The sequence below is a fragment of the Alosa alosa genome, chromosome 16 (assembly GCF_017589495.1).
Source record: "Alosa alosa isolate M-15738 ecotype Scorff River chromosome 16, AALO_Geno_1.1, whole genome shotgun sequence".
In the NCBI taxonomy this organism is placed as follows: domain Eukaryota; kingdom Metazoa; phylum Chordata; class Actinopteri; order Clupeiformes; family Clupeidae; genus Alosa; species Alosa alosa.
In genome coordinates, this window is record NC_063204.1 from 32,936,749 (window position 1) to 32,949,084 (window position 12,336).

General features: G+C 38.3%; 1 protein-coding gene across 1 annotated transcript in view; it reads left to right on the forward strand.

The window, feature by feature from the left end:
* uba5 (ubiquitin-like modifier activating enzyme 5) overlaps positions 1-12,336 on the forward strand; it is a 59,965-nt gene that overhangs the window by 17,442 nt on the left and 30,187 nt on the right. The window contains exons 8-9 of the mRNA XM_048266493.1: positions 9,302-9,429; positions 10,788-10,923. Coding sequence (XP_048122450.1) covers positions 9,302-9,429; positions 10,788-10,923 — 264 coding nt within the window. The remainder of the gene's footprint in view (positions 1-9,301; positions 9,430-10,787; positions 10,924-12,336) is intronic.

Sequence of the window (12,336 nt, forward strand, 5' to 3'; positions counted from 1 at the left end):
TCCTGACACTGGCCGCCGGCCCACAGTTGCAAGGGTGTTTTTTCTGCTCACAGGCGCTAGGGGGAAGCGAGATGGCCACCATTCAACCCGAAAAAAGTCATATAACTAGTGATGGGCAAATTAAGCTTTGGTGAACCACTGAACCACAGCAGTGTGAACTTAGCGGCACTAGCTGAAAAGCAAAAAGATGGCCGCCACACATACATTTTTCATAATAAAAGTCCTTAGCAAACCAATATTTTTGGTTACATATACTGGTTTGGGTAAGGACTTTTAAGTTGAAAAATCTACATGTGGCAGCCATATTGGATTTTTTCATTAGTGTTGCTAGCTTCACACTGCTGTGGTTTAGTGGTTCACCAAAGCTTAATTTGCCCATCACTACATATAACCATTCCAATGACTCTGAAACTGTTAAATGAAGGTAAATTAAGCTAAAAAACCTGCATAGTTTACCTTTTAAGATAAAAAAAAAAAATCCTATTTTTTTATTGTTTTTAGTATAAAGACCTAACATTCTCTCTTAAGATCATTTTGACTTAATTAAGAGTTTGACTTATTTTAAGGCGTCTTATCAAGACAAGTTTGCTTAACACACTTGCAGCTAAATTTGCTTGTTTTCACGGTTCAAAACATCTAAGCTTAGTTGGTATTGTTTTCAGTATAAAGAGACTTACATAGCCCTTTCTTGTAAAATCATTTGTATTTATATTTGATATTTTACAGGTTTTGGTTATGTAACCTAAACATTGCGTAGACAAACGGACAAATCGGAGTCGGTGCTGCAACCATTTTTCTGGTTTTTGTCTGATTTGACACGGAATGACCCATACAAAGTATAGACAGGTGGTACATGGACAGGACTATATATAGTGCAGTGTAGACAGCAGTATACAGTTGGTTTACAGTAATCTAAATGAACCCTTACGTGCCTGACCATTCTAATTTCGTTAAAATTTTAACGATGACATGGTCTTATACCTCAGCTGTCCAATGACTGATTTTAATTCTGAAATCTTCCCCGTAATGCTGACAACATAGGTTTTCAATTTGACATGATTGGTTAAGAGGATTATGGCGCGAAATGTTTTGGATACTCGACGATGAGTCATGAAAAAATAATGTCACTTCAGTCGCTACATTTGATGTGGACAGCCGGACGCCATCTGTACACTTTGGGAGATTACATCGACTTATACCCATACAACTGGATAAACTGAGGTAAGATATATTTTAAATCGGTTCTAGTTATATGGTTAATCTTAATTTATAGTCCTAAAATCATGTTATTTGACAGTAATATGCTTTCTCATTAGCGTCAACATTATGGCTCACGTTAGTGTACCGGCATGAAAACTTTAGCTAGCTGCATTACTCTGAACTGTTCGTAATATTTTTGTTTGCTTTTGATGTCAGTTGTTTTCATTTAACAATTAATTTAAAAACCTGGAAGTAGCCTTTATATAACATGTAAGTAAGTTTGTTTTCTAGTACCAATTTGCATGTTAGCTAAGCATAAATGTTGACAGGTAAGTACAGCATATCAAAGCTGAATAAATTTGTGGGCTGCGTGTTTCTACCGTCTACGGTAGACATGAAATAAGTTGATCAATATTTTTTACTCCTCGCAATATGTATTTGTTTTTAATGCCTTTTGTCAGGTTGTCACCTCACTAGGCAGTTATATCAGTAGTGAACTAGCTTGCTTGCTAACCTCTGACTAAATGACACATCAGATGTGCTTGGTCTAACTTTTCTAAGATGCATGACATGAAATAGACTAAGCTATTTTTACTCCTCAATGTGTAGTCATAGAAATCATGATGTGAAATCATATTCTGTCAGAAATGTCATCATTGCATTTCATCAGTCAGTCACTAGGTGAAATGTAATCTTTTTCTTGATGCCAGCCAGGCAATCAGATTTAGGGTAGCTAAACCCTTGTGTAATGAATGTAATAGTTACTTTGCATTTTCAGGTTGTGCTATTTTGAGGCACCCAGAATGTGTCAATAGTTTAGTCTACCTCTTTGTGTGTGTGTGCATACATGCGTACGTGCGTGCGTGCTTACACATGCATGCATCTGTAGTTTTGGGATTTTTTTTCTGTATTACATTATGGTTTTGCTGTTGTTTCAGATGGAGGATGACCAGTCCTATGCAGAACACCTTGTCAGCCTGAAGAGAAGGAGGCAGCTGACAGCTGATGAGCTTGAGCTCATAGCAGCTCATCAAGTTGAAAACCATGAGTGGATGGAAGAAGATGAAGACCTTCTTGACCAGGAGCTGCTGAGTGAGGGGGGGAGGAGGAGGAGAGTGGCCTGCCATCATCCTCAGTTTGGTAAGTAGTATGTATTTGATTGCATGTATTATATATAAGATAGATTGATAGATAGATACTTTATTAATCCCCAAGGGGAAATTCAAGGTCTCAGTAGCATACAGACATCATATAATACTTCATATGTAAAATATGGCAACATTTCTATTAATTCATTTTATTTGGTGGGTTTGGGGTTGATTTGTCATTCTCCCGTAGGTCCTTGTTTTAGGGAGGAAGCTTCTCTGACCCTTTTCCTTCGTACGCTGATAGGGACACAGAAGCACAAGTTCCGATACCTTTTAGTCCACGTCGTCCCTTAGGTATCCACCTCCAATTATCACCCATTTTGTTCGTAGACCGAGAATTCTCGTCGCAAATCAAAATTCCAATGGAGCTCCAAGCGGATTTGTACACGCAGCCTTACAACACTGTTTACAGCTCTTAGAGTCACGGTAAAATGTAATTTTTGGTACATAGCTAATTTAGATACACTTGGTGTGAGTGCTTGCGTTTCTTTAGGAATCCGCCGTCTTGGTTTGTATAAAAATGAATATTAAGTGACACATACACGCAAGAGAACGGAAATACGGAACTGGTGGTAATAGGTAGCGTTCCGATAGCTTGCTAACCTGACTAAATGACACATCAGATGTGCTTCATCTAACGTTTTCTAAGATGCATGACATGAAATAGACTAAGCTATTTTTACTCCTCAATATGTAGTTATAGAAAATATGATGTGAAATCATATATTCTGTCAGAAATGTCACCATTGCATTTCATCAGTCAGTCACTAGGTGAAAACCATAAATGTAATACACACATGCATCTGTAGTTTTGGGATTTTTTTTGTATGTGTACGCACGCACGCACACACGCACACACACAAGAAGAGGTAGACTAAACTATTGATGCATTCTGGGTGACTCAAAATAGCACAACCTGAAAATGCAAAGTAACTTTACACACATTACACAAGGGTTTAGCTACCCTAAATCTGATTGCCTGGCTGGCATCAAGAAAAAGATTACATTTCACATATGATTACATTTCACCTAGTGACTGACTGATGGTTCCGTAGCCTCTTTGACAGCTCAGGGATATCAATGCATGTAACCTACATATTTATGTTTTTGCAAGCTAACTTTTAGCATGATCTTCATATTCATTGTGATGCTATATGGGCCTCATACACATGAAAGATTAATATCATGTCATTATGTTGTTCGGAAGACGCCGTGAAAAAAAAGTACAAATTACAACTTTGCTGATAACATTTCAAATAAATGCCATTTAGCGCATTAGCAAGGTGATTGTGTAAAGTATAGCCTACTGTTGTTGTTTCATAGCCTTTTGCTACTGCTAGATTTTAACAGGAGCTTGTGATATTGGTTTAAAGTAAGCTATTTGGCATGGGCTCAGCCAAGCTGTCAAACACTGTCCACTATAGCCTATGTGGTGCACCCCTCTGCTTTAAGCTTATACATCTAGTGTTTATGTTAGCTAACTGTATCTGGATGTGTTCAGAGAAAGACGTTAGTGATGGCGCTTGACATGCAATGAACAAAAAAAACGGCAGAGATTTAGGGCCCGTCCCATTTCTCCCCCCTTAAAACTTCCACTTGGTTTTGATTGCCCTCAACATTAAAGCCCCCTCGACAAGGGAAGTGGAGGTGAAGATCTTTCCCTATGAATTGGGACACCACTATATGCAACTAGCGTGGCGAACGTGCTCACCTACGTCATGTGCAGCGCCGACGTGTCTACCGGTAGTAGCCTGCTACTATTTTCATTCAGGAACATGTCCATTCCAGCGGTCATTGTTGTGTGGGCTGTGCTGGTTTATCTACGTCTGGTTAATCAACCAAGATATTCGTGTTCATGTGAACGCCAGAACACACACCTTAAATATTGACGAAACTACCCAGATCAGATATATAACGTTATTTGATGGGCAGACTCTCTCAAAGCATCATGAACATAGTCAGATAGCTTCGTGAGATATTTCTAACGTTAGTGTTCAAACTCAACAGTCCATCGGTCATCAGATGTGCATCAAACTAACATATTCCAACATATTTTGAAATTTTAATATGCTTATTTGCGAAAATATATGAAACATTTGGCCGGCTCGCTGAGCTCGCACGGTATCCTGGGTAATTTCATCTCCCACTTCGTTTTAAGCCTGTGTCCAACCCTAGTGTTCAATCTTCAGGTTGTCTGCCCCCCTCTGTGTAAGTTTGTGTGTGTACATGTTTTCTCCACAGGCTTGTTTTACTATGTAATCTACTTTCATATGTTTAGACCACATTCATTGTTGAGTTGATTGTATTCCTAGCTTTTCATTAAATAATAATATTTATAATAATAATAATAATAATAATAATAATAATAATAATAATACATTCTATTATCTTATATGTACATAGTTTTCATATTATACTGATTTAAATAAGAAATATATAAGTTGTATCTGTTGAATCACATGTATTTTATGTCTCTATTCCTAAATGTTCTTAGATAAATACATATTTACTTCCTGTACTACTGGTAATGTTATGCTTTTTTTTGGTAATTCTTATTGACTGTATCATTTGCTTCTATACAAATAAATGGTTTATTCTTATAGACCAAATAAATCTAAACCATTGTGTCGGACTTCATTCGTTTTTATGCATATTTTTATGTTGTTGGTGAGAAGGAGAATGTGAATTCTGTCAACATTCTAAATCATTCTAAATGTGAATTCTGTCAAGTCAAGTTTATTTATATAGCGCATTTCATACACAGAGGTCATTCAATGTGCTTTACATAAACAAAAACAAACAGTAATAACAAATAAAAGCATAGAAGGACAATATAGTCAAATAATAGTTCGAAAGGTAAATATCATAATAAAGAGAAAACATAAAATGCACAAGGTAAAATCATAAAATCATAAAAGAATAATTAATAAGAAAAAAGGCAAAAGTAGTAAAAAAGTAATACAAGACAAGGTAGAATAATTTTCATGGCAGATTCAGAATTTGTGACTTTGTGCATCTGAGAACAGTTTGGTCTTAAGTCTAGATTTAAAACTGGCTACACTTGGTGCCTTTTTGATGTCATCCGGATGTTGGTTCCAGAGCTTAGCCGCATAGCAGCTAAAAGCTGCTTCACCATGTTTAGTTCTAACAGTAGGTTTTACTAACCGGTTTTTCACCTGGGACCTGAGAGGACGAGAAAGTGTGTACTGCTGAAGTATGTCTGATAGGTATTTAGGTCCTGCTCCATTTATTGATTTATAAACAAGCAATAGTGCTTTAAAGTTAATTATGTGACTTACTGGAAGCCAGTGCAGGGATTTAAGAATTGGAGTAATGTGGTCAGTTCTTTTAGTTTTTGTTAGAATCCTAGCTGCTGCATTTTGTATCACCTGAAGCTGTTTAACCCTTAGAACCCTAAGCTGTTTTTAGGGCATTTTCACTACCTTTATTCATAAGGATTTATTCTGGTCATTGTAAGTGCCACACACACATATTATATATTGTTTTTTTCAGCAGAGTCTAGGCTATCATTTCATGTATTAGTACTAGCATTGATTTTATTTAGATTTTTAAAGAATTAAAATATAAAAATCATATTACAAAAATTCTTATATTTTGACCTGTATCTCACCACAGCAAGCTCATAGCTCTACATGCATTTCATGTGTGTGTAGGGCAGACTGTCCTGAAACGGGCAATATAATTGCCATGTTGGAGGGATACTCTGGGGCTGAGCAATTTACAGAAATATGTGGTGTGTGATTTACGGAAATAAATGCCATTTTTTATTTAGCGATGAAAAAATAACCATTCTGCACTCCATATCTGTGACACTTAACTGATCTGACCTGACTTGACCCAAGTTTGCCTGTTAGCATGTGTGACTATGGTGTATGCACTCATGATGATTCTCAACTTTTTACTGCATTGCCATGAACAAAGTAAAGGCAAAAAAGGTGTTTCTTTGTTGAACAAATTGGGATGCAATGTGAGCCTTGAATTGGATGCCATGCAGGAATTTGCTAGGATCTCAAAACCGGATTATGAACATGTTTTGCCATAGAGAAACACACGATAGCGTTGGATTATAAACATGCTTTGCCACAAAAAACAGACAAAAAGCGTGGGGTAAGTCCAGCTATATGAAGTTATTATTTTGCTGTCACTTCGTCTGTTTTATAACCCAGAAGGATGAATTTGGTATCAAATGATGGCTCTGTGTCTCCTCTTTCATCTAACATACGTGGCATATATATCCGATCCGGTCCTTGAAAGTAATTACTCCGAGAGTAATGGGTGTGCAGCGTTGGTTTGTGTACATGACGTTAGTATTTTGCAGTCACTTCGTCTGTTTTTATAAGCCAGAAAGATCTATATCCATGGTACCAATGGATAGCCCTGTTTCTCCTCTTTCATCTGATATGCTTGCCATATCTATGCGATCACGGGTTCGCGAGTAATTCAAACGAGAGTAATGGGTGCGCAGGTGAACGCAGAGAAGTATAGACTTTAAATATGATGCAATTTTATTTAATTTCATGATTTTTTTTTTAATTTTCATACTTGATCGTACAGACAAGTGCGTAGTCTCTTTGGAAAGCCCCACTTCTTCTCTGTCATAAAATAAAGGTTTTATCTTGTGATGAACAGTCGCGGAGCAATGTAACAGAGAAGAAAGGGTGTGTTTTTTGACGCACTTTGCGTCAATCGGGTTCTAAGGGTTAATAGTCTTTTTAGGAAGGCCTGTGAACAGTCCATTGCAGTAATCAACCCTGCTGGAGATAAATGCATGAATGAGTTTTTCTAAGTCATGTTTTGACATCAGTCCTCTAAGTTTGGCAAAGTTTTTGAGATGGTAAAAAGCTGATCTATGTGGCTGTTGAAATTTAGATCACTGTCAATTATTACACCAAGATTTTTAACAGTATCCTTTGCCTTCAACCCTTTTGTGACAAGGAGAGTGGCAACCCTAAGTCTTTCCTCCTTTTTACCAAATATAATTACTTCAGTTTTTTCTTTGTTCAGCTGAAGAAAATTTTGAGACATCCAGGTGTTGATTTGTTCTATACACTGACACATAGATTCAAAGGGACCATAGTCGTTTGGTACAGAGCTAAGTACATTTCTGTCATCTGCATAGCTAATTTATGAAATTAAATTATTTTGGATGATTTGTCCAAGTGGGAGCATATACAGGTTGAATAATAATGGCCCCAAGATCGACCCCTGGGGAACACCACAGGTCAAGGACGTTGGTGAGGTACAGTTTCCGATGGCAACAAAAAAGCTCCTCTCTTGTAGATATGATTTTAGCCAGTTGATAACTATGCTTGTATATCTAACCCAGTGTTCTAGTCTGTGTAGTAAAATATTGTGATCAACAGTGTCAAATGTCAAATTTATCATAACTTTTGAAAGGTTAAGGATATTCCATTTCAGATTTTTCTGTTAAATAGCCCACTGAACATGCTGAACATGTTATACATATCGTGTAGCGAAATATGATAAAATACATTTTTATGTGAATGAAATTAAATTTTGACAAATTTTGGATATGCATTTGGAGAGTATTTCAAAGACTGTTCATTACTATATCAACATTACTATATGTATTTTACTTCATTTCATAGAACTAATTTTCTGATTACAATGATATGTATATTCCACTGATGGTATGTAATATACTCAAGAAATAAGGTTGTTTCTTTTGTGAGGAGGTCATCCAGCACCAAAAATGGAATATTTGGCACGGGCACAAAAAGGTTAAACATAAATATGTGCAGTGTGTTAGATATGTATAAATAGCAGAATAAATATGGCTATGATGTATGAACAATGTATGAACATCATGTATGGGGGGGGGGCTTAGTTGGTTGTTTGTCACTGGGATGCCGAGCTAGAGTTCAGTAGGGTGACAGCCGCAGGAAAGAAGCTTCTTCTGAACCTACTGGTTTTGGTGCGGAGAGACCTGTAACATCTCCCAGAGGGGAGTGGGGTGAACAGTCTTTGATGATGCTGTGCACCTTATGCAAGCATCACTTGCCCTGGATGGCCTCGATGAAGGGGAGTGAGGAACCAGTGATGCATTGGGCAGTTTTCGCAGAGCAGTTGCCATAGAATACTGTGACAAAAGTTGATGAGGATGCTATCGATGGTGCAGTGGTAGAAGTTCACCAGGATCTGAGGAGACAGGTGGACCTTCTTTAGTCTTCTCAGGAAGAAAGGATGCTGGTGAGCCTTCTTGATCAGGGTAGAGGTGTTGAGGGTCCAAGAGAGGTCAGAGATGTTAAAATCATGATATTGCAGTCCATAATTATTCTGTGTGTGGTGATCTGCAGCTGCAGTTCATCCATTTTGTTCGCCAGGGAGCGAATATTGCCGAGGAAAAGGCTTGGAAGAGCGAGTTGAGCTTTAACCTTGCTCGGATTCCACAGCAAGAGGCCCTGTGTTGTTTATGTTTGCGTGCCCGTTTGAAGATGCTTCCGGTCGGTGCGGCAATGTTCGGAGTTCTCGCTGATTTAGCAATCTCTGGGATTACGCTAGTAACAATGTCAAAATTGCAGGAACCGATGTCCAAAAGTTCCGGTTGGGTGTACGATATGTACGCTAAACTGTATTTACCGAAAATACTTGAGATAAACAAGCATATTACCACTAATTCGCAAAATCTGACACGGAGCGTCGCGAAGCGTTCGCCCTGCGTTCGCGCTGCCATCTTGGGACATAACAGTTTGACTTATTTTAAGACATCTTATCAAGACAAATTTGTTAAACACACTGACAGCCAAATTTGCTTGTTAAGACAAATTAAGGTTATCTAATGTAAATTTTTTATGATGTTTCTGACTTTCATGTCTTCTACTGGAAATGTATGGACACATGATTACGACCCTACAACAGCTCTGCTCAACACATTCTGATCACAGCTTTGCTTAATATTGTTTTCATGGCAGTGCGCTCCCCCATTAGTTGTGGCAGCAAACATTGATGAGAAGACATTGAAGAGAGATGGTGTCTGTGCAGCCAGCCTGCCTACAACCATGGGTGTGGTTGCTGGGATGCTAGTGCAAAATGTTCTTAAGTAAGTGAAAATACAGCTCTTGTATTTATAAACCAATATTTGTGACCAAGCATGGCAAAACCAGGAACATGTCTCCCCAGAGACATTTTTGAGTTATTCACAGATTCTGAAAGTGTAGTTTTAAAGCTATCCAATGATGTCTCACTCATGGAGATCATGATAATATTTGAATAAGTTGTAGCCATTTTAAAGTATACACATCTCAAAGCTACAAGCTGAGAAATCAGGCTTTTCAATTTGACTACTTTCTCCCTCAATCCATGGGAGGGGAACACAATGGTCCTCATTTACATGACATTAAGATCAACCCTCCCCCTGTCACGATCACTGATCTGTCAGCCTGCAGTGCTAATGACCCATCGAAACTATCTGTAATGGGTTACAGAACCAGCTAGTAGCAATGGATAAAGTAGTCTAAAACAAACATGAGCTCACGTTTGCAAACCATGTTATTTTGAATGAACACCCAGTGCAAGGCACCAGGTTGGCAATGGATTTAGCAGGTTTAGCAATGGAAAAAATTGTCTAAAACGCGAACTAAACAAACATGAGTGCATTTGAATGCACACACGATGCAAGGCACCCTGCCATCAGTCAAAACAAGACATTCTCGCATTATTCAAATTAATTGCCCACCGAAACTATCTGTAATGGGTTTTGGCTAGTATGGTGCCAATAGCTAACGACAGTAGGCCTACGTTAGCTAGTAGCAATGGATAAAGTTTCTTACACACAAACTTTATTCCCGTCAAATGTAACTGTGGAAAAAGCATCTGATATCTTACGATCTTCCTCGTTGCAATTATCTTCGGCTAAGGTCAGCTTTAGATTAGGGATGTTCTCCAATGTAATGAAGTCGCCTTCATCATCAGATTCAGGTCATCTGCAATCCGCTGTGCTTTGTCCATCTCCATTCCAATTGTAAACAAACAGCATACTGGTTCAGTAAGTAGCCATGAGGTTACTTCTAGCATACAGCTGATTGGCCGACAAAACAAAAGAGCACTAATAGTCACGCCCAATTCAAACGCTGGTTTACTTCCTGAAACTTAACCATTTTCAAAGACAAAATATACACTTTTAAAGCAACCAATGCTGTTATCTGAAACATGGAATTGCTTCTTTAGGACTTCAACTTGCACATTCTGCAAAAAAACTAAAATAACTAATTTTGAAAAAAAAAAAACTTCAAAGTCGTTTTTCGCGACTTGCGTCTCTGCGACTTGAGCCTGGTTTTGCCATGCCTCATAATCATATAAATATGAATAAAGTTGTTCTGACATTCTGATTAAATGTTTGCTTGTGACTGAACGGGGTTCACTATATGTGCACTTGTCTTAATGTCTCCTTTTTGACAGGTTCCTGCTTGGTTTTGGGACAGTAAGTCACTACCTAGGTTATAATGCTATGCAGGATTTCTTCCCCACCATGTCGATGAAACCTAATCCCTACTGTAGTGATGTCCACTGCACGAGACAACAACAGGAATATAAGGTAAGGCACAAATCATAGTTTTGGATTAAAGGAAGTGTGTCAATTTATAATGTATTTTAACCCTCTGGAGTTAGATTTAGGGGCAAGATTCAAGGAAAGATTAAATTTTGGCATTTGTTTGCATATCTCAGACGGTGGATGGAACATTTATCTGGAATAGCATACTCCTGTATTATTGTATCGAAAAATTGATCCCAATGCAGTAACGGAGGCACTGTGCTGTAGGAGATACTGTCCTTGGATGAGATGCTAAATCAAGGTCCTAGCACTTATTGCAGAGCAGTGGATTCCCCAATGTCCTGGTTAAATTCCCAAGATGGCTCATTAAATCTGGCCCCCTAATCATCCCCCAGTGTAATTGGCTCATTTGTTCATTCCCTCACTCTCCACCTCAAGCTGGTGTGTGGTGAGCCTTCTGGCACTTAATAGCCTTATTTATAGTGTGGGTCATCACCCCAGAAACTTAAACAAGATGTCACTGTCGGGCGGAAACCTTGTATGTCCAAATCCATTAGTTTTCAGGGAATTGAAAAAACCTTGTAATTTTTAAATAATTCAACATTGTGTTATCAAAGTTCGTATGATGACTTAGCATATTATCATACTTATAAGTTTTATTATTTTAAAGCCATTTTTCCAAAATCACATTTAAATGGATGTACGAGGATTTTGACCTGCAAATGTGGAGATACGTGTTTGTTCTACCATTGATTAGAATCCATTGACTGAGTCGGCTTTGTAGTCCATTGACAGACTAGGCTACTACTAAAGCCCATAGCTGTCAACATTGAGCATTGAAAATAAGGGACATTTCCCAGGTTTCTTACCCAAAACGGGAACATTTCAACATTTGGTCTTTCTGTTACTATCCCTCTACTGACAGCAAGAATTCAGTCTACACAACTGCTCCACTAACTAAACGAGGTGAGAAGCTAGGTCTAACATGACATTGCTGACAGATTTGGCGTCAAATCGTGCTCTCACAACAAACACGCTGTTATTATGACCGCCGCGCAGCGAAGCGGCGGTCATATAGGTTTAGTCATATTATTATTTATTTTTATTTTTTTCCGCATGCCCAAATTTCCGTCAATGAGTCCCAGGACACTGAAAGACCGGGGTACATGAAACTTGGTGGGCATGTAACCCCACATGGATAGCATGGAACCATCGTTTTTCGTTTTGATCTGTAACCCCGCTTGACTGGACCCCGAAGGAGGGTAGGACGACACAGTTTTCTGTGAATATCTCGAAAACCGTGGGATTTAGGAGGACCATTTTTTTTTTAGTATGTTGATCTCAAGGGGCCATGTCAACCCATTCCATAACCACTCATTTCATGTATAGCGCCACCTAGTTAAACACAAAAAAGTAAAAATGAGTTGTTGTAATTGAAGGTATCTGTGACCTAAC